Source organism: Neocloeon triangulifer, unplaced genomic scaffold (genome assembly GCF_031216515.1).
Source record: "Neocloeon triangulifer isolate White Clay Creek 2 clone unplaced genomic scaffold, ASM3121651v1 ptg000014l, whole genome shotgun sequence".
NCBI lineage: Eukaryota > Metazoa > Arthropoda > Insecta > Ephemeroptera > Baetidae > Neocloeon > Neocloeon triangulifer.
Genome location: NW_026775556.1, coordinates 23810583 through 23832724, shown reverse-complemented (window position 1 = coordinate 23832724; position 22142 = coordinate 23810583). Strand labels below are relative to the sequence as shown.

Sequence of the window (22142 nt, the reverse complement as noted above, 5' to 3'; positions counted from 1 at the left end):
CCAACACTCTGCTTGAATTGACCAAGTGGACAACCTGAAATCTCGTGATTCGAAATTTAATTTAGCTGAATAAATTTAATTCAATTTTAATTAAGTTCAGTATAATCCTCATTAATTGAAATTCATAATTCTTATTTAATTGCTCTTAAGGCTTTCGCGAAAAATGAAAAAAACAAAACAGAGAGTTTAATTTTGAAGTAATTGTTTCTTGTATTTTATTTTTTATGAGCTAAAAATTAAATGCTCCATCAGGTCTAAATTGTTGCACGCCCCAGTCAATGTCCTCACAGTTCAAGTCACCTCAAGGTTTCAGAAATGAACCACCCGTTTTTTCCGAGTGTTTTCCAAATTAACATTGAATTCAAAGGCCTTTAAAAAACAAAATGGTAAAATCCAACTGGTTAGAATTGAACTCTCCACATAACCTAAGGCAAAATAAAATCAAAATAAAATTCAATTTAATTCGAGTTTAAAATCTATTTTTTTATATTTGGTCCTTAAGAGAAATCAGGCTTGGTACATTCTTTTTTTATTAAAATAAATAGAATTGTTCAATAATTATTAAAATTAAAATTTATCTCTTAGTAGTCTAGTGTGTCATCAAGTGTTCAGAGTGGTGCTGACTGTCGTTGTCGTCGCGTTCGGACAATTCGCCTCGTCCGATTTGTCACCGCAGTCGTCTGTCCCGTCGCACCGCAGCGTCTCCAACACGCACTCACCGCTCGCGCAACGGAATTGACCTCGGGGACAACCTGAAAAAAAAAATATAAAATTATGCACCTAATTTTTTTTTATTATGCAAAATTTCTACTAATAAATAATTTTTGGACAATATTTTGTGATCGATTGTTAATGGAACTCATCTATGAGAAATGGTTTTAACAAAAATTGAATTTATCATTGATTAAATTCATACAAATATCAATTAAATACTATTTTACGTTTAGATATCGAACTTTTTTCTTTTATTTATCAATTTCTTTAAAAGCTTTTAAGAATAAACTAATCCAAAGCAGATGATGGAAGCCTAAAAAGCAGTAGAGGAAGGAAATGGATCAATTTCAATCATTTCAAGTGATAAACGTCGCACTTTTTATTGTAAAAATAAAAATTCAAGGAAAATTAATAAGGGCCAAAAAACAAATTTAAATAATCACAATGACGCTTTCAATTGATAGGATATATTTTAAAACATGTCTATTCGCTTCAATTATTGTTGAAGTTTATTTTTTAGGTTAAACTGATACAAACTTTTGTTTTTATTCATTTTTTTTTTTAAATTTCCGGCTAACTGAGAAAAAGAGGCAGGAAATAATTATAAAAAGGTCTGTGCTGTAGTTCAGCCCTGAATGTTTCTTACTTAGTCTCGAAGACTTCTGGCCCTAACTTAATGGCCCTGAGGGTTTCTACCCTGACTTTTTCACTAAAATCTCTCGGACTTCTGAAGTGAAACAACTCGTGTTCTTGCAGGAAAATCAAGACTAAAGTAATTTATTTGTCTGCCGCTAGAGGGCTCACAACACCTCCCTCCTGAGATTTGAACAAATATGCAAATGAGAATGGAAATAAAAATTGGAAATCAATTTAATTCAATTACTTGAAAAGTTATTGACGAATTTTAGAAGTTCGAACAGGAAATTGTACAGTATTATTTTCTTGATGTGTTTCTTGCTTTACAAAATTAAATTTAATTTCTCACTTCACTTAACTGAATTATTTCTTGGTCACAATGAAATCTTTGAATTTAGCAGGCAATCCGGCAGCTCTTTGAGAGCGCCTAGGTGGAGTTGGTTGGACTCGAGTGGGACTCGGCACCGACATTGGTGATTTGTCTGGTGGTTCGCTCTTCGCCAATCCACTTCCCAGGGGGCCCTGATTCGGTCCATCCTTCTGCTCCGAATCAAGGACAGGATCAGGGGCCACGTCGGGGCGGACTCTGGGCACTTCTTGGACCACTTGAGGTGGCTCTGGCGGTGTCTCGGCAGGTCTGATGATTTTCTTGATCTGGTCAGTGTGTCGCTCAGTCAAGCCTGCCTCTGTCTCCACCAGCACTCGTCGAGGACCCAGCTGGGTCACCACGGCTCCGGCTTCCCATTTCACTTTAGGGTTTCGGTAGCTCCGGAGGACCACTGGCTGGTCATCTGGCACCAACTTCAAAGGCTTTTCTGCCACGGCAGCTGCCACTTTCTTGTCCCGAGCTGCCTTTTGGTTTACGACAGCCGACGCTGGACGAGTCTTGTCCAGAAGGGTGTGCGGTCGTCGACCCAGGTTGAACTCTGCAGGTGACACTCCTCCCAGTGCAGAACTTGGAGTTGAATTGTGTCCCAACAGAAAACTGTCCAGTCTTAGCTCCCACTCTTTCTCAGGCACTTTCTTCAAGAAATATTTCACAGTCTGCACAGTCTTCTCTGCAAGTCCGTTAGTTTGGGGGCTGTACGGAGGAGAGTAAATTAGTTCAATTCCATTCATTTCACAGAACTTCTTAAACTTTTCAGCTCGGAATGCAGGCCCATTGTCACACACCAAAATGTCACATAAGCCCTGCACTCGGAAAAGCTTTCTGCAGTACTTGATAGCCGTCTCAGTCTCCAAGTTGTTCGTTCTCTCGGCATCAATCCAGTTGGAGAGTCCATCAGCTGCAACAATGTAGCTTTTGCCATGCACCACTTCGAAGAAGTCCAGATGCACTCTGCTCCATGGACGATGGGGCACCGACCACGGAATGATGGGCGCCTTCGATGGCGCTCTGTTGGTGATGGCGCAAGGCATGCACGAGAGCGTAACCTGCTCGATTTCCTCGTCCATGTTTGGCCACCAAAAGTACGTCCTGGCCAAAGTCTTCATTCTCGTCTGGCCAAAATGATTCAAATGTAGAAGTCCCAAGACTTTGCTCCTCAAGTCTCGGGGAATCACTGCCCTTCCTACAAAGGTAATCACACCATTAGTGGATTTCAAATCTCTCCACCTTTTTCCAAATTCTCCATCTTCACTTGTTAAATTATCAGGATGTGTACCTTGAAGGATTTTCTGTTGAATACGTCTGAGCTGCTCGTCCTTCTCAGTGAACTCTCGCAACTCTTGCAGCGAAATGTGGCTCTGCGGCAACTCGATAGCCTGCAAGAAAGCTACTCGAGCCTCCTCTTCCTCCTCTTCATCTTCAAGGACGGGCAGTGGCAGCCTAGACAGACAATCAGCATTGCAGTTTTCTTTTCCAGGGCAAAACTTCAGCTCAAAATTATATTCTCTCAGGAACAAGCAATACCTTTTCAGCTTGCTGGAGAGGTCATCAGACATTAACTTTCCTTTGCCAAAAATCCCCAGCAGCGGCTTGTGATCCGTCAAAATTTCAAATTGTTGTCCCCACAAGTAATTCTTCAGCTTTTTCACGGCCCAGACAATCGCAAGTGCTTCCAGCTCAACCTGCGAATAATTTAATTCACTTTTCTTCAGTGCTCGTGACACAAACATAACTGGTACCTCTACCATTCTGTCCTCCAGCTGGCTCAGTACGGCGCCCAGCCCCTTCCTGCTGGCGTCGCAGGCCAACCGAATTCTTTTCTTTGGGTCGAAGTACGCCAAGCTGAATGAGTTGACCAGCAACTTAGTCATCTTGTCCATAGACTGCTGGCACTCAGGGGTCCAATCAAATGGAACGCCCTTCTTCAACAACCTGTAGACCGGAAAAAGAATTTGAGCTTTGTTTGGAACAAATCTGTCGTAGTAGTTGAAATACCCTAGCAAGGCTCGAAGGTCTTCAATACTTTGTGGTGGTGGCATTTTCTCCAGCGCCTCCAGCTTGTCCTTCTTGGGCTGGATCCCCTCTTGAGTGAAGGAATATCCCAAGTACTCCAACTCTGGAACGCAAAATGAGCACTTGGTCAGTTTCACTTTCAGCCCATTTTCTATAAAAATTTTCAGGACTGCTCTTGTTTTCTGAATCAGTTGTGCTCTGGTAAATGCAAAAATCAGGAGGTCATCAAAATACACAATCACTCCGGAGATTTTGCAAACTAATCCCGAAATCTTCTTTTGAAAAATGGGGGGACACACGGAGAGCCCTGGGGGCAATCTCAAAAATCTGTAAGTACCTTTGTGAGTAGCAATTGCGAGCACCTCCGATGACGCTTCATCCACAGGGAACTGCAAGTATGCGTCTGCCAGGTCAATTTTGGTGAAGAAGCACCCCGGCTTGACCTCGGCGAGCAGTTTGTCAATAGTGGGTAGCGGAAAATCAGCTGCTGAGCACAAAGGGTTGACGGTGGCGCTGTAATCAGCACACAGGCGCACTCCCTCCCCCTTCTCCACATACACTACCGGTGTAGCCCACTCGCTGAACATCACTTTTTCGATGACTTTTCTTCTTTCTAACTCATCAATTGCAGCACTCGCTTTCTCCTGCAGTCCGAACGGCACACGTCTGGCGGAGTGCCGCACCGGTGTAGCTCCTTTCTTGAGCGGAATGTGAACCGGTTCTCCCTTCCATTTTCCCAGCACCGGTTCAAAAACTTCTTTGAGATCTTCAAATTCTGGCGGCACTTGTGTCATCTTGAAGATCTCCGGCAGTCTTTCAGGGTCAGGTGGCTCCTTTTTCAGGTCCACTGTCTTCAGAATAATGGGCAACTCCACTGCAATTCCTAGCTGCTTGAACCAGTTCCTCCCAAGCAACGAAGGTCCACTCTGCTCCATGACCAACAGTTCAAGGTTCACCGGCTTGCCACCTTTTGGAGTCACTTTCACCTGAACTTTTCCTGCTGCCCTAATTTCCCCTTGCTGACCCCACGCCTTCATCCGCACATTGCTTGGAAGCAACGCTTTTCTGTCTGGGAAATATTTATCATAAGTGGAGAGTCCAATGAGCGAAAATGTCGCACCAGTGTCCACTTCCAACATCAAGGGCTTGCCATTCAGCAGAATTTCCAACATCAGCTTCTGGTCTGCTGAAACTGGTGGCTTGCTTGTGGACTCCACTCTTAGCAGGTAATTTGTCACTGCCTGCAATTGTTCTTGGCCATCGCTTCCACTGGCCTCATCTTCTCCCTCTTCTTGGTCCTCCAGATGGTGCGCTGCCTTCTGAGTAGAACTTCTGCACACTTGCTCAACGTGCCCTTTTTTCTTGCACTTCTTGCAGGTTAATTTGTCTCTGACCTTGCATTTGAAGAATTTGTGCCCGTCTTTACCACAGGCGAAACAGGTGACCTGTCCATGCTGCTTTTGGTCACTACCTTGCTGACCTTGACCTTTTTTCCACTGGGACTTTTTTTCTTGGCCAATTTTGTTCACTGTACCCTGCGAGCTACTCAGCCCAAGAGCCTTTGCGGTCAGTTCAGCTCGTTCATGTGCGAGGACCTTTGTCTTTACAAAATCTAGAGTCAACTTTGCATCCTCTTCAGCCAGCAGCGTTTGCTTCAGCCGCAGGTCTCGCAACCCTGAAATGATCTTGGGCACTAGCAACTCATCCGTTTTTGAGAATTTGCATTTCTTGGCCAAACTAGTCAGCTCAGCTAGGTATACTGCAGCTGATTCATCAGGTCCTTGGACTCTCTGGTTAAACTCATTTTTATAGACAATAGTCTGCGGCTCTGTTTGTCTATAATAAACTGCCAACCTCTCAGTCAGCTTCGCAAAGGTGATGGCCTCAATCCCTTCAGGGTCACTCACCTTGCAGAAGACCTCAAACGCTTCTTCACTTTGATGATCAACGAACATGTTCTTCTTGTCTGCGTCCTCTGTCACCTTCTTCACAGCGAAATGGAACTTCCACCTGCTCAGGTACTGGCTGAATGACAGAACCCCTTTGGGGTCAAATGAACCAATTACTTTCGCTTTATCACTCATGTTGGATTCAATAAATACCCTGGGAAAACCCGGATGACCGCTTGCTTTCTTGATTTTCAACGATTAAATCCTGCTTCCACACACGCGAATTCTCTCTAACGATGATGGCGGCCACACGAGGTTCAGTTTTCTTGCTATTTCTCCCTTAGACTCGTCGCCACTTTGCTGTAGTTCAGCCCTGAATGTTTCTTACTTAGTCTCGAAGACTTCTGGCCCTAACTTAATGGCCCTGAGGGTTTCTACCCTGACTTTTTCACTAAAATCTCTCGGACTTCTGAAGTGAAACAACTCGTGTTCTTGCAGGAAAATCAAGACTAAAGTAATTTATTTGTCTGCCGCTAGAGGGCTCACAACAGTCTGTAATTAATTTGATGACTGTTTATTGAACTCACTTGTCATCTTGGCCCTGTCCGCTTTGGCCGCGGTGGCCCAGGCGAACATGTCCGGGTCGCTCCTGGGGTCGGTGCATCCGGCCTCCTCGTCCGAGGCGTCGCCGCAGGTGTCAAAGTTGTCGCAAACTGCAAGCCGGCGAATGCACCGCCCGTTGCGGCACCGGAACTCGGCGCTTTCGCAGCCGCCGCTGCAGCCGAACGGTTCGTCGCTGCGGTCCGGACAGTCTGCGAAGCCGTCGCAGAAGCGGCCGTGAGGCACGCAGTGACCGTCCGAGCACGTGAAGTGCGCCGGACTGGCGCACGCGGCCGTGCAGTTGGTCTCGTCCGACGCGTCCCAACAATCGACCACTCCGTCGCACCGCCGCGACATCGGCAGACACGACGTCCGGTTGCCGCAGTGAAAGTGGGTAAGCACGTTGCAACCTGAAACACGACGGAACAAAAAAAAATTCGTCTAAATAATATTAATTTTGAATAATATGAAATTATTATTCTTTGTTAAATTCATCCAACGCTATATTTTATAGATAAATCTTTTGGCTGAACTCATATTTATTGTTTTAATTGAGGACAAATAAAAAAAGGTTTATTAAAAACAAAATAATAATAATTTTATAAATTTTTAAAACGCTGTTTTAAATTTATAAATTAAATCTCAAGCACACAGTTTTTTTAGAGTCATTGAAGTCTGATGAGAAGTTTTAACTGAAAAAATATGTAAAATAATATCAAATTACAATTACCTTTGTAAATTTTCCCTTTTATAAATTTTGAGCAATTGTAACAACCTTAGAAACCATTGAAGAAAGGTTTCTTTAATTTTAATACGTTGTTCATAATTTACAATAAAAAGCAATTTTTATTGTTGAATCTGGTTTACACAATTTTTTTGCAAAATCGGAAGATTTTGAGCTGACATCCTGAATCCTTAACATTTTTAAGCAGAAGTAGATAATTATACAATGTAGAAAGGCAATTGAATGTGGCTTCCGCATTATTACTAAGGTTTAAAGTACTTTATATTGACATAATTGAAGGTATTTAACGATGAATGATGAATAAATAAAATAGTCGGCTTTTAATTCCACTAAATGCAAAATAATCGGGCGTTGTTAATCATGGAATTTGGTAACAGAGGTATTTGTGTGCATCAACATAAGAACTTTCCCCTTCCATTGCTGCATTTTTATCAAATGTAAAAAATTAACGATGTTGTTAATGGCTTACCACAATTGTACTCGTCGGAATGATCGTAGCAGTTCATATGTCCGTCGCACCGGCCGCTGCGGGGAATGCACAATTTGTTGGCGCAGCGCCACTCCGACTCCAGGCAGTGCGAATCATCAGTGCACCTGAGGTGAATGTGAAGTAATAATTACTAAGAAATAATAACACCTTTTATGAAATTACTCAACGTTTCATATAAAATTACAGTTCATTAACACCTTATTAAAAAAGCTTTTTGCAAGCTTGTGAAAAATTTAAAGTGAAATTTATTTCTGAATTTAAATTTTGCCGGCTTTTAATTCTGAAATAACACAACTTGATTAATTTTAATGGATAATTAACAAAAAGCCCTCAAACAATTGGAAAATTGTGTGTGATTTTTTTCTCCTCCGTCATAATTTTTCCAACGATTCTATAATTTTCAATCTGTTTTCTCTTAATTTAATTTGCTTTATGTTCCCAATTTCTTCTGTTTTTATTGTTTTAAAAATGAATTTCACTCAAAAATTAAATTTAGTTAAGCAAATATGAAGAAAAGCTTTATAAATTAAAACAAATCATCTTTGTGAAATTTATATACCTGAACGCGTCTTTGTCGAGCTGTCTGCAGAACTCGGTGTTGATTTTGCAGAGGCCTCCGCATCCCGTGGGGTCGGCGGGGTCTTTGGACGCACGGCAGGAGGGCACCGGTTCTCCAACCAGCGCCACGCATACCTCGTCTGGCCGACACTCGTCGCACAGGCGGACCGACGACTCTTCACTGTCAGTTCGATCGGGTCGAGGAGGACGCCAGACGGCCACGACCGCCTCTGTTTTTGAGTGCGTGCAGTCCTTGATCTGCAGGTCACCACCTCCGAGTTGCAGACACTGCTCGGCACTCTTCAAAACCTAAATAATCATGAATAATATTTTTATTTTGTTATTTTAAGTTTTAAGTTAATTCAGATAGAAATTATTACATAGGATATAAATTTTAATCCATAGTCTAATTTTGAGTGAAAACAGAAAAATATGACAAAAATAAAAGTTATATTTCACAATTTTTTTTGTTTAAAATTTATGATATGAAATCTATAATAAATTAATTATTCTCAACCGTTTTTATAGGGAAAGTTTTATTTGACTCGAAACGGTTTGTTAAATTAAAATTGTAAAAAATTTATATTAAAAAATAAAAAAAAATTACAAATAAATGATTATAAGTAATTTGCAATAGAAAACATTTTATTAAAACCAAATACAAAAATTTAATAGAAATGCAAAATGAATAAACTATTATTTTGTAAATTTTTGTTAGTTACAAATTTCATTATAATTTTTGTAATAAAATAATAAAATATTTTTATTTACACAAAAATATATAGAGATAAAAAATTATACAAAAAATACTGACCACTCCTGTGCCATTTTTGAGGGCGCACTTCCTGGACCTGGTCTGCACGCCGCCCACACCACAGACGCTCCAAGGCCCCCAGCTGGTCCAGCCGACCTCGGCGGTCGAGTGATGCTCCCGAAAGGCGCCCCTGGCCGCGTACCCGGAAAAGACGATTGACTGCACGTCGACGATCCACTTGCCGAGCCACATGTGACCCTCGTGGTGACGCAGCCCACGCAAAAAGGCCAGTCCGGCCCTGTTCGCCGGCTCCTCCGCTTCACTCATCGGCTGCTCGGTGATGATCAGTTGCAGGTGACACAAGACCTAGAGTGGAAATTTCGATTTGGGAAAACATTAGGAAAAATTAATTAAACATAGAAAATAGCAAATACCTCTAAACCCTCGCCGTTGGGAGATGGACGAAAGGCGTAAACAGTGGAGCCGTTGAAGCAAGAGGAAAGTTCGCTTGTGTAAAACAAACTGTCCAGCTAAAAAAAAATAAAATTAAAAATTTATCAAAATATTTTTGTTCTGGTTAGATTAAAAAAGATCGGAATACAATCAGTTAAAAAAAAACAATACTTTTGTGTGTATAAAAATTTAATGGGAAAATAAAATTTAAATATTAATTTGATTTTGATTTTTTTTTCATAATATTTTGAAACTTGTAGAATTTAAATTAATCTAGGTAAACATCAACATCAATCTTTGTATTTTTCAACATAAAAGTACGGTATCTATCTTTTTTATTGAGCAAATAATTTTCAAGATTCTATTTTTAACTTTGTTTCAAACTGTCAATCATCGCAACATGCACATCTCAAATCCTTTCGTAAGAAACTATACCTCAAAACAAATTGGTTATTTATATTTTTGGACGCACCTGTGCACGAACAGGTGCAACAAAAATAGCCCTGCGCTTTTTAAGCATGAAGTGCGGGCAGGATCATTATTTTTACTGCTGATTGATCAACCAGAAATTACCACGTAAAATTTCCACGCAACTGAACACAACGCCCAACTCGAGACCAACGTCCCTTCAATAAAAATGAAATAAATTAAAACATTTTGTTTTCTGTATGTTTAAAGAAAATTTTAATTTTTACCACACCATTATATAGATTTATGAATTTTTAAGTTAAATTACTAAAAAAATAAATTCACACCTTCTTGAATCAATAAAAAATAAACCTCAGATAATTGTTAGTGTGCCTGTGTTTTTTCTGTTCAAATTAGTGTAGAGTAGTGTTTTGTTTGTGTTGTAAAGTGTAAAGCAGTTTCAAGGGTTAATTTTTTAAGAGGTTTTTTCCGTGGATTTACTGAAACTGTGCGAGAAACACTTGGCTTTAAAGAATGGAATATACAAACCAAAATTTTGACTTTTAATTGAAAAATTAATTTTTTTTAAATGTCTCAAAAAGTAATAATTTTGAGTCACACAAAAAAAAATCAAAATTTCAATTAAAACTTGGAAAATTAGGGTAAACAGAGCGTTTCAGTAAATCCACGGAAAAAACCTCTTAAAAAATAAACCGTTTGTTTTTTTCGTTTTGCCCAATTTTTGATTTACAGCACTACTAGTACTGAACGTTGTTGATTTCGATTCTCGATTTTGTGATTTTTGTGGATTAATTTTCGTTTATGGGGTGATTTTTTTGTGATATTATGCCCATAGTAATAAAATAACTACTTCAATTTATTTATTTATTATATATTTTTAAATTCATATATTTATTGTTCAGTGGAAAATTTGAAGCGGAATCAATATCCATCAACTCACTTTAAGGTTTTAGATTTTCTAACCCTTAATTGAATGTTTAACAAAACTGACGAATTTTTACTTTATAAAATTTCATAACGAAATTCAAAATTTACCAGCGGAAACCGCAAATCCCCGTAGATTAATTCGCCGGCCGCGAGTTTGCGTTGTGTGCAAGAAGCCGCAACTAGCCAGGGCAGCCTATTTGTATATTTCCGAGCGGAAAATCGATCAGCGCAAAATGCACGCGGTGGTGCTCGCTCCGTATAAATGAGAAACACAATCGGGTGAGTCACGGTGACAGGTGCGTGGGCCAAGCCTTTTCTCCCAACCTGGCAGACATTAATCTCGCACCGTGACGTTTGAATTTCGGAAATAATGATGAAAAATTACACCCCGGCAAACGAGGCAAAGGGACGCGCCCAATAAATTAAACGACAAACCACTGCCGCCGGAAGAGCAACTTATTAAACCCATTCACGTTTACTCTCTTTTTTCCATATTAGGAAGGAAAAAAGTACGCGATTTATTCCATTCAGACTGTTCAAGGAAGTATACGTAATTCAATAAAAATGCAAACTTTTCCCATAACGCTCTCATTTTTACAACTAAATGTTTTAATTTGTAAATATAAATATTTATATAATTAAATAATTATGATAAAATTTTTAATATTTTGCATTTTTTAATTTAAAAAAATTGAAATTTATATGTTTATATATGATTTTTTTAATTGAAATTTTGTTTCATGCAAATCTCAAAATGTATTCACAAACTGACCTTTTCTTTGATCTGCAGTGCCATAAGTTTGAACGCATCGGAATTGGTGTCATGAAACTCAGGGACAAAGTCGACCCTCGGAAATAGAAACTCGCCGCTGATCACACTGACGACTTCATCTGCAATTGAGATTTTGGGATATTTTATGTGAAAATTATCTGCACCTTCTTATTTAAAAAAAAAAGAAGAACTCACTTGACTCGCCGACGATCGGTTCGAGACGGAACTCCGTGACAACCTCGATTGGCTGGTTTGCCACTGAAAAGGGGGTGAATTAATTTAATGGCCGCAGATTGTGATTACAGAGCACGTAGAATTTTATTGGAAATAAGGGCGTAATTTCCCTGGAGTCGAAAGAAAGAAAGATTGAATTGTCATGATATAATAAAGCGGGGTCGGAGATATGTTTCTTTGTCACGGGATAATAAGAAATTGATTTTTGTAAGACTATTTCAAATGGAATAAAATATTAGCGGAATTTACTAATTTTTTTTTTAATTCTGTTTAAATTGGTAAAACTTAATTGCTTCATGCAGATAGAAATGGTCAAGTAAACTGAATTAAAATATAAATGGCAAAATATCACAAAAATCCTGATTAATTAAAAATTTAGATTACTAATAAAATGAAATTCAATAATATATAAATTAAAAAAAAATAGCAGTTAAAAAATAAAAATGTTTTTAAAAGGAATAAAAAAATATAATAACTTAAAATAGACACATGACAGTTTTCCATAATATAGATAAAGTCCTACATATTTACTACTGATAAGGGACGAAGAAAACTTAATAATAATATTTGGATTTTAGGAAAGTTTAAAGAGAAAATATAAAAAAAACTATGAATTTATAGTGTAAGAAGAGTTCTAGGATTGCTTGAAGTAATTTCCAGCAATGGTTAAATTATTAAATTTTGGACCTAAATTATTCAATTTATTTGCATGCGAAAGGAGTTAATGTGAAATCCTCTTACACGTAGTCAAAAGCATGAGGATGAGGCCCCCGGCGGCCGAAACGGAGGCCGTGAGGAGGAGGACGGCGAGGAATCGCCACCTGAGGGTCCCTTTGGCCCTGGTCGGCTGCAGACTGAGCGTCCACGTGGAGGGGCCGCACAGCAGACCAGTCGACTTTTTGCTGAGTCGCGCCGCCTCCACTGCCACCCCTGGGGGCGGCGCGTGTCGCAGGTTGCGTCGGTTGTCGGCCAAAGGACCCGGCACGTGGTAAAAGGGCACGTTGGCGGCCAAACTGGGCACGCACGGTTCCCTCGGGGGCAGCGGGGGCAGGTAGTCGTGGGGCGGCATCACGTGGAAATCGGGCACTCGGGGGCTCTGAACAGTCTGAAGGCCCTTGGGTGCCCTGGGGGTGGACGAACGCGGCCGCAGCAGGATGTCGAGGTCGCCGACGCGAAAGACGCCAGGCGGTTCCTCCATTTTTCAAAAATTATCTGAAAATCAAAATATAAGGACAAATTTGAGGCTTATTATATTGAACTCTATAAATAAAATGCATTATTAAACCTAAAGAATGGATAAATTTTTGATACTTTTGCTATGAATTATGAACTCGATATATTGAAAAATTTGGGACTTTTATATTTTCAAAATTCAAATTAATCAGAAAAATTTAGGACAAATCCTAAGTTTGAACATTAAAAATAGGGGCAAAAACAATTTTAATCCATTATCAACTGTAATTTAAGGAATTTAAAAAATAAATTGATATTAAAATTAACCTGATAAAACTGAAAAAATGAAAATATTATTTGAAATTTATCTACTCATATTTCTATTTTGAACTTCCATATTTAAAAAATACAATTCTTTCAAATAAAATAGAAATAATAAAAGAAAAATATCAATGCAATTTATTTCATAAAAATTGCAACCTATTAATAATTCATTTTAAAATAATTTGACAACTGGGAAATTGCTAATATTTCAATAGCAGAAGATTGTTATAAAACGTTGTAGATAAATATTTATAATAGATGTCTTAATTAACGTTTTTAACCCTTTGTTTTAACGCTTTTAACCTTCACCAAATTATTTCGATTACAAATCCCCATCGGGGCTGTTTTAAGAACAGTGAACAGTCTTAAATTTGCACTATGTTGTAAATTAATAATTCGAGCAGATATGCATTTACATTGGCAGCTTCCGGTGCTTTGTATTGTCAGCAGCCGAGGCGGAATGGCAAATGTGTATATTATTTATGAAATCACCTCGAACAATAAAAGCTGAAATTCTGATTTCGCCCTCGCCGCCGTACGTTTATTAAAGAGGGCCATAAATTTTTACGAGTTTGCATAAACATACCCACTCGTCTCACGTGACAATAACAATAAAAACGGCAATTTAGATGGATCAACCGAAGAAAACGGCAATTTGCATGAATAAACAAATAGCGACGAGGAAGAGAAAATAAAACACAATCATGCCGCAAGAAATTTTACCGACAAAAAAGAGGCATGCGGAAAACCTCTGCAAATAATTTCAACACAAAAGACTTGACAATGAAAGGAAGTTTAAAGCGGTGAAGTTTTTAAAAAAAATTGTCTTTTTGACTAATACAAAAAAAAAACAAGGAATTTGTACAAAATTATTTTCGTGTTTTTTTAATTTACGTAATTTTTATACAATTTATTCCCAATCCAGATACTTTGAAAAAAATACAAGAAACATCACGTATTTAATGTTTTTTTACACTTACTTTAATAATTTGTAAAATAAAATCATTAATTTTTTTTTGTCAATATTACTATTTAAAATTAAGAATTTGTATTTATTTATTTTAATATTTTTTTTTCAATCTTATATAAATTTATGTCTCTTTTTGTATTATCAAATACATAATAAGTTTGGGTGAAATTTTTTTTGTTAAATGAATTGAAATATGTCCATCAAAAACCACAAAGAAATAAATTTATCAAACAAATTAAACATTCCTCCTCATTTATATAATCTTTTGAACTGTCCAACAATCGTTTGTCTTGTCAATCTGCTGACGTGAACTGAGAAATGACTTGGAAATTTTATTTTTTATTTTTCCCCGTACTTGATTTTCCTCACCGCGGTGACCATGCAGAGAATGAATAAGGCTTATATGTACATTTATTCGGAGCTGAATTACAACACACAAAAAGCAGGAGTGTAGTCGCCTAATAAAAACACATACACAGAGCTCGCGTGATTATCGAGCTGGGAATCTTTCGGCCGATAGTGGACACGCCAGGACGGGAAGAATGACCTGCACCAAGAGTGACCTTGGCTCGGTCGCAATCGTTACACACAGGCGAGATGGGACTTGGCGTGCCTTATCTCGCCCACTGACCGATCTTAATTACCAGAGAGCTCTTTGCCTAATGAATATTATACGAAAAAAGAAAATTGCCGATCGATGAAAAGTAAGCCTGCGACACCCGCTTTAAATTTTGCGGTTTTGTAGCAAATTTGAAGATGCAACCTTCGAAACAAAATGTTTTAAAATGATATTGAAAATATTTTTTTTATTTCGAAGAAGGAAATGGAAGTGTATTTTAACGCAATCCAATGAATGAAATTACAAAGGATATTTTAAATATAAAACATTTTGAATGAAGTTTAAAGTGTTTCGCGGGTTGCATAATCACGAAAAATACTTAAATTTGTGGATTTTTTATTGGAAAATAATATTTTTAACGCTTTTCTAAAAAAAATTCTCAAATTTGTATATGAAAAAGCTTTTTTTAAGCAGTTTATATAGAAGTTACATAAAAAAATTAATCTAACAGAAAAACAATTTCAAAAATTGAAAGTATTTAATTATTCAGTCTCAAATTTTAATATATTTAACCTTCTTAAATTATTAAACTATTAAACGACTTAGCAACTTATCAAAATATGATCCTCGTATTGTAGTTCGCAATTTAAAAATGTAGATGAATAAGAAACTACTAAAAATAAAACGTAAAATATTTAAATAAAGTTAATAAAATATTTAATCTTTTGGTTAAATTACTTGGAAATCCCATTTATTTGTAAGAGTTGAGCAATTCTGCATCCGTTAAGTGTATTATTTTATTGCGTATAGAGAGAGTAGCTTAGCAGACCGCAGTGTTTGTGTTTTTCTCGAAGCCGATCAAGTGCAACCCCTTCGAGAGCCACCCCGTGCGGTGCACACACAAGGGATATAGAGAAAATCAACAAATTAACGCGCGCGCGAGAGAGGAAGGAAACAGGAAACCCGTCCGCGACCCTTGGCAGCTCTCGTGGAGGGTAACGTGACCTTTGGTGTGGAATAATTATTTTATTCCTCTCTTAATTTGTTTGTTTTGACTGTGGCTGTGTCATCGGAGAACTTCATTGTTTTTTTTTTATTATTATTATTCAATTAATTTTCGGCTTACAATTAAATTCATTTTTTAAGGGCTTTCTTTTTAATTATTTTTTTTTAATTTCTGGCAATTGTTTTAAGTTGAATTCTTACAAATAAATCTTGCATTTATTTTAAATTTAAAGTAGCTTTAAATTTACAAATAATTAGTATAAATTCAATTGGAATTAGCTTGTAAAATTCATGGGATTCTATTTCGATACAAGGGAATTTATAAAGGCATTTTAGAATTCAACTGCAGATTCACAGAACTTTCTAGATGCATCTAGAAAGTTCTCAATGTAAATCAAATGGGTGGGTGGGTTTTGCACGACCCTCCCAGGGCTGCTACCCGCGCTATAAAAAGGCGCTCCGTCCGCTGGCTCGAGGCAGAAGGCTGACAGACCTCAGAGAAATCCGAGGTAAAGCTCCGACACTCGAGCCAGCTGACGGAGAGCATTCAACCCTTTGCTCTTTGTTCGCAGGACACCTGGACTTCCAGTGCAGTTTCGGACACCCGTCCGAACCCTTCGCACTCGTCCGAGCCGTCCCAAGGCCCCGACCGCTGTCTTGTCCCGACGCTGTCTCGTCCGAGGACAGCCGGAAGGCCGACCGCGTCCCGAGCCCCTCGAGCGGCACGCCTGTGTCCATCGTACTGTCCGGGGTGTGGCCGAGCCGTCCGAAGCCGTACGGAGCAGTTTTGCCAGGTAAGAGAAATTACAATTGTTTCTCCCTGAGGCCTTCTTTTGGCCAAAAGGTCAAACCACTACGTGAGACGGAAGTACAGCCGAGTGACCCATTGTTTTTGTCCCCAGCTCCTTCCTGTCCGAGGAATCGGGCGCCGACGTGGCACGCCGCCAGCGAGCGCTCGGACGAAGGCGTCCGAACGTCCGCCGCCAGAGACCCGCACGCCGTGGGCCCCGGCCGCGCCGAGAGCCGCCGCCGACCTGCAGGGAGCCGTCCGGGTTCCCAGCAAGGACGTTTCCAGGGCAGCCTGCCGGCCTACCCAGGGAACACCGCTCCCATTTGTTGATTTTTAAGTGACACTATACGGACAATTTCGAGCCAGTGAATTTACCCTATCCAGCCAGAATTGTTGTGAATACAATAAAGCCCGTGTGTAAGCCAACTTACATTGTTTTAAACAATTACAAATTAATCATAATAATTTACACAATAGAAATTACTGAACAATTACCCATTAATAATTTATTAAGCAATTAAACAATCAGTCAGTATAATCATATGCAAACCCCTTACTTGCAACTTCTTATTATCATTTTGGTTTGCAATAAACTAAATTTGTAATACCACCTTTGAGCAGGTGCCTCGGCCAATTAGCCGAAATTTGAGACGGGTCTCTAGTGATCCAAAAACGCGGACGAGGAAAGAAAATTAATTGGAATTGGATACTTTTTTTTTGCATTTCTGATAATATGGTCAATATTAAGTATCATCCTTATGCTCTACCCTCATATTATAAAATCGAGTAAATAAAGTGCTTTAAAATTTAGAGAACAAAAAATTATAAATAAAGAAATAAAGGTTTTGACGTTTGCCTATTGAAGAAAAATTAATTAACTACGCGTTCATTATATTTTAATCAAAATAAGCTAGAAAAAATCAATTGAAATTTCTGAATAAAAGAAGTTTAAATTCATTTTATTTTAACCATAATATTTTTGCCCGCTCAGCTTTATAACTCTACGTAAAATATTTCAGTTCAGATTGTCCCTGAGCAGTTTGTTTCCTTGACATTGACACCGCGCGATCAAAAGGGTTATTACATTTATCCGGCCTGAATTCCCCTAGTGACAGACTGTTTATTTGTTGCAGCGGGAAAAAGAGGATTACATTTTATGTAACACAGAAAGCTGCGGCACAAAATGACATGCAATATGGGACTGACATGTGAATAGGGAAATAGGTGAAACGCGCGGCTGCGTTACACTTTCAAAGCAGAATGTTGTATATCGATTGCATTGCGAGCATAGTTATAAACAATTTGCATTTTCATGCCGAGCTAGCGCTGCAGTTAAAATAATTTATTGCCTTTTTATCACGAATGGAAAAATAAGGACAGTCTTTGTTTTGAATTCCAGATATCTGTGTGCTAGTTCATAAAAATTCACCACAAATTTGTGAACCATAACAAAATTTAATATAAACCACGATTTAAATGGAAAATTTACGTTCTGAAATGTTTATTAATTGTTTTAATCCTTCTTATAGGGGAGGGTAATTTTTAGTATAATTACAAATAAAAATTAGGGGTTGATATTTGGCCTAAATTATACTTTCAAAATTAATTACGGGGGTTTTGGTAAAAATATGAACTGCTAGATTATAGGCAAACACTTTGTCTTTGGAGTCTATTTTGAATTAATCATCTTTTATCTATTTCAGACTGAAATTTTCAGTTTAGTCCCAATTAACTCATCATTCAATTTGAAAACTCTGGTGTTACAAAAACAAGTAAAATTCGTGATTAAATTAAAAATTAGGCTCTGCCTCAATACATAGGGCGGGTTTTGGGTCTTTTCTTCTATAATAAAATCACTCTTTGATCTTGCAGTTATTTTCGACTGTTTTGACATTTTCAATTTCCACTCGGAATAAAACGAATAAAAGGGTGACGTGCTGGCTTTGCATATTACACTTTTATATTTAAATGAATGGTGTCCCCGCAGCTAGTTGGCACCATTAATTTTAGAGGCACAAAGAAAGAGCTGCCCACGCTATGTGTCATTTTGGGCTGTCCTCTTTTTATAACTATTTTTGTGTTTTACATTCATTTCGGGTTTGCTTTCTCTGCTCTTTTGTTGGTCGCGTCGGTTTCCTTGGCGAGGACGAGTTATTTATCGATTGCGAAAAAGCGCGGCATAATTATTAACACGCCGTTCGATTTGGTGTTTGTGCGTGGGAAAGGAAATTGGCCATAAAAAGCGACGGCGGCTCCAAACAAAAGAAAATTTTCTAGAAAAATGAATAAATATATTGACTTAAAATTGTAAAATTTAACGACCGTTGCAGAAATCGACGCGGCGAGAACATAATAGGGATTTGAACGAATGGTAAAACCGAGTAATCTTATTTCTGGCGTGGAACTTTACGGCGGAAAAAATCGTAAGGAGCTTTTTTGGTATATATATGCGTGCAGTGCGCGCGTCAAGAGGATTTGGACTTCCTGCGTCTCGTTACAATAAGAATGAATGAAATAAAAAAATAGAGAAAGAGAAGCGAGAGAATATAGAGGAAATGCTGGTTGAAAGGCACGCACATAAGAAAAAGCAGACTCGCGCTTGTCTGGCATTGCACAGTTTATTTTCAATAAACCAATTAAATTATTCTTTTATTTTTTAAGCAAATAAATTCTAGTTCAGGAAATGTGTGTTTCTTTGTCAAAATTATTAAAAATCCATTTACATTGAAGGAAAAAAGTATGTTTGTGAGGAAATATGTGGACAGAAAGCACAAATTAAAAATATTATATTGATAAATAAGATATAAAAGACCCTAAAGTTTATTCTTTTCCATTTCAGTAAAAATCAGTGTTAATAAGTTTAATTTATTAATTTGGATTAATGAAACTGATGAACAGATATTCAATTGGCATTTGCAAAAAATACAGATTTACCACCAATTACAAAAAAACTTGAGGTATTTACGGTTATAAATTGTTATGCTTGAAGGCTGATTTTTCTTAATCGTCTTGTACAAAAAAAAATTAATTTTTTTTTAATGTTCGAAATTAACAGGTGATTTGCTTGCGCACATTGAAATTTTTAATAATTCTGAAGTTTTTTCCCGAAGTTAATTTCAGCTTATCAGAGGCATCAAAGTATAATTTATCTCTCCTTTAATTAATTTTTTTTAAATATTTTATAAAATAAAAATGAATTTATATAAAATTATTGATTCAACGTCAATACAAACTGAAAAATATTTTCAATCTTCTTGCTATTTCCCTGTTAACTTGTATTACATACCAACAATCTTCTTACATAATTTACAGTTTTGTTTTTAATTTGATTTTTTATTATTGATTGGATATTAGTGTTGTTTTATTTAAACGTATTTGAATATGGAATAAATAATAAAATTAATGAAAATGTTCAATTTTTTACACGTTCAAAATCAAAATAGCAAAAATTGTTAAAGCAAAAAAATCAAAATAAACTAAAAATTTCTCAAAATTGATTATATTTACATTATTTATTTATAAATAATCCAAAATTTAGATTATACTTTTGATTTATTGATTTGAATTAAATAGTGCTTAGCAGATGATTCTTGACCCTTTTATTGTACTTTTATAACAATGTATATACCCAATTTTCCCATCGAGCATCTGTCCTGTGTCAGTCGGCACTCGCGGCAGGCTGGAGCCAAATTAATAATAAAATGCAAGATGCACTCTGCGCTGCTGCTCGTTACTTCCAAAAATAAGTCGTGGGCGTGCAGCAGCCGCCGCCGCCTATTGCTGCGTATAATATATTTTTTCCTATTGCCCGCAGATCTCGGAGCGCGGGTGTGCATATGTGTGTGGGGTGCGAGAGTGTGTGTGATGAGTGGAGCGTGACTAGGAAAGCAATTTGTGCGCCGCGAGGAGGCAGGAAGTACGGGGGGCAGGTGATAAACCACACGGCCATTCAGCTTCTCTTCAAACAGCGCCTTTATTATTAGTCAATATCCGTTTTCGGCTCGGCTGCGTGCCGCTGACAAAATATATTATGGATTTGTGATACCGAGGAAAATTCTGGTTAAAAGGAAAAAAATGATAATAAAAAGAAACGAGCGAGCTACCGGTCTTTGAGGTCTTTGGTAAGAAAAATTCCTCCGACAGGTATAGACCTAAAGAAAGGGAAAGGTCGAACAACGGTTAAGGAATTTTGTGACAAGTGCATTTCTAAAGATTCAAAAAGTTAAAAAAGCAATTTTGGCAAGAAAAAGAATTGGAATTCAATTTATAATAATTGTCTCGAAGAATAAAATAACAAACGAAAAAAATGCGTTTACATGATTTTACGCTATTTATCACTTTTTCGTTGAATCATTTCATATTTTAATACAACTTTTTTACAAATAAAATCAATTTTTTAAAAATTAATGCTCATAAAGATATATTTCTTCAATTTATCTCTCTTATTGTTCAATCTATTAGAAAGAGGTAAAGATTTAATCCTTGTTTTGTGTCAAGTTTTGGATATTGCAGAAAATTTAAATATTTTTACTATAATTTTTTTTAATGGTTTAAAAAGGTCCAGCGATTAATTAAATAATCTAATTTTTAACGCTTGGCTGGGTAAGTAAAATTTCAAATTTCCTTTTTTTTACATATAAATTGACTCAAATTATAAAATTCAAAAAGCGTTTCCCAACAATAAAATATATCTACTTAAACATATTTATTCAAATTTAGATGAGGCATTCGAAAAATTTCAAAGATTTGTTAAAAATTATTTGGTTCACATGGGTTTTATTCCGCAGTTTTCTAATTTATAAAGCAAAATAATATGTGAAAAATGAAAATATTACATGCCATGTTATTCTTTACTATCTCAATTAAAATTTATAATGATTAGTTGAAACTTAACTAATTCGATCAAAACTTTCGGAGAAAAAAAAACAATTTAACAAACCCAGAATGAGAATTATATCCCACGATCAAGACTGGAGCTGAAATTGAACGATTGAAACTCTCTCAAATTTCCAGCCAAAGCCTGCTGCACTTCTATAACTTTTTGCAGGCACGCGAGTTCAGGGTGTACACATTTTCCTTCCTCTTTTAGGTGTAATACGAGATAATTCCCTTACCTTCGTTTTTATCGTGAGTTTGCGATAAGAGCAGCTGCCTGCGGAGGAAAGGCAAATAAACTTTGCGAGGGTCCAAGGTGTGCGTTGAAGCCGCCGCTGCCGCGCCTGATACGCACACAAACACCCATAAAAATGTGCGAGAGAGAGCGAGCGTTTCCTCTTTTTCTTCTCTTCGGAGGAGCAGAAAAAGAACCGACACGGCGGCACGGCGGCCGGATGAATGAATGAAAGCGAGCGCTTGCACGTGTGCCTCCGACCGACCGGCCGCCCGACTCACTCCCTCTCGGTGTCTGGGGTGGAGCGCAGGGGAGAAACTCCCTGCCTGGCTGGCTGCGCGAGGGTGCGTCCGCCCTTCGATCTTCCTGCTGAGAGAAAGCATCAAGGCTTTGAAGGGGTTTAGAATAATTTAAAATGCGGGTTGCAGATCGCATCGCGGATGTTCGTTTTCCTCTGCTGATGAACTCCTCAAATTTTTATTCGCTTCGTTTTTTTCTACGAAAAATTATGTATTTTTGAATTCGATCATTCAATGAAAGATGATTATAAAATAAAGGGAATAAAATGTGAAATTAGACACAAAACACCAAACAAAAGTAGTATAGTGA

The 22142-nt window shown here is 37.7% G+C and overlaps 2 protein-coding genes and 1 long non-coding RNA gene across 6 annotated transcripts; 2 read left to right on the top strand and 1 right to left on the bottom strand.

Annotated features, from left to right (window-relative positions):
• Window positions 1-200: 200 nt before the first annotated feature.
• LOC132201724 (uncharacterized) lies at window positions 201-21754 on the bottom strand. 3 transcript variants are annotated; one of them, XM_059628145.1, is made up of 10 exons: window positions 21363-21446; window positions 12344-12814; window positions 11564-11626; window positions 11369-11487; window positions 9222-9317; window positions 8848-9153; window positions 8035-8342; window positions 7455-7579; window positions 6228-6650; window positions 210-752 (listed from the first exon to the last, which is right to left on the bottom strand). In XM_059628145.1, exons 2-10 carry the CDS (start codon window positions 12798-12800, stop codon window positions 601-603), a joined length of 2049 nt encoding a protein of 682 aa, XP_059484128.1. In that variant the 5' UTR covers window positions 12801-12814; window positions 21363-21446; the 3' UTR covers window positions 210-600. The 3 variants fall into 3 exon arrangements, with proteins under 3 accessions (XP_059484129.1, XP_059484128.1, XP_059484127.1); XM_059628144.1 differs by lacking the exon at window positions 21363-21446 and adding an exon at window positions 21538-21754 and having other exon boundaries at window positions 211-752; XM_059628146.1 differs by lacking the exons at window positions 6228-6650; window positions 21363-21446 and adding an exon at window positions 21538-21754 and having other exon boundaries at window positions 201-752.
• Window positions 1326-9141, top strand: LOC132201725 (uncharacterized). Its single transcript, XR_009442302.1, has 2 exons — window positions 1326-7595; window positions 8086-9141. It is a non-coding gene; the product is annotated as an uncharacterized LOC132201725 (long non-coding RNA).
• Window positions 15854-16849, top strand: LOC132200399 (uncharacterized). Of its 2 annotated transcripts, XM_059625837.1 has the most exons (3): window positions 15873-16142; window positions 16206-16427; window positions 16536-16849. In XM_059625837.1, exons 1-3 carry the CDS (start codon window positions 16001-16003, stop codon window positions 16751-16753), a joined length of 582 nt encoding a protein of 193 aa, XP_059481820.1. In that variant the 5' UTR covers window positions 15873-16000; the 3' UTR covers window positions 16754-16849. The 2 variants fall into 2 exon arrangements, with proteins under 2 accessions (XP_059481818.1, XP_059481820.1); XM_059625835.1 differs by having other exon boundaries at window positions 15854-16427.
• Window positions 21755-22142: the final 388 nt, after the last annotated feature.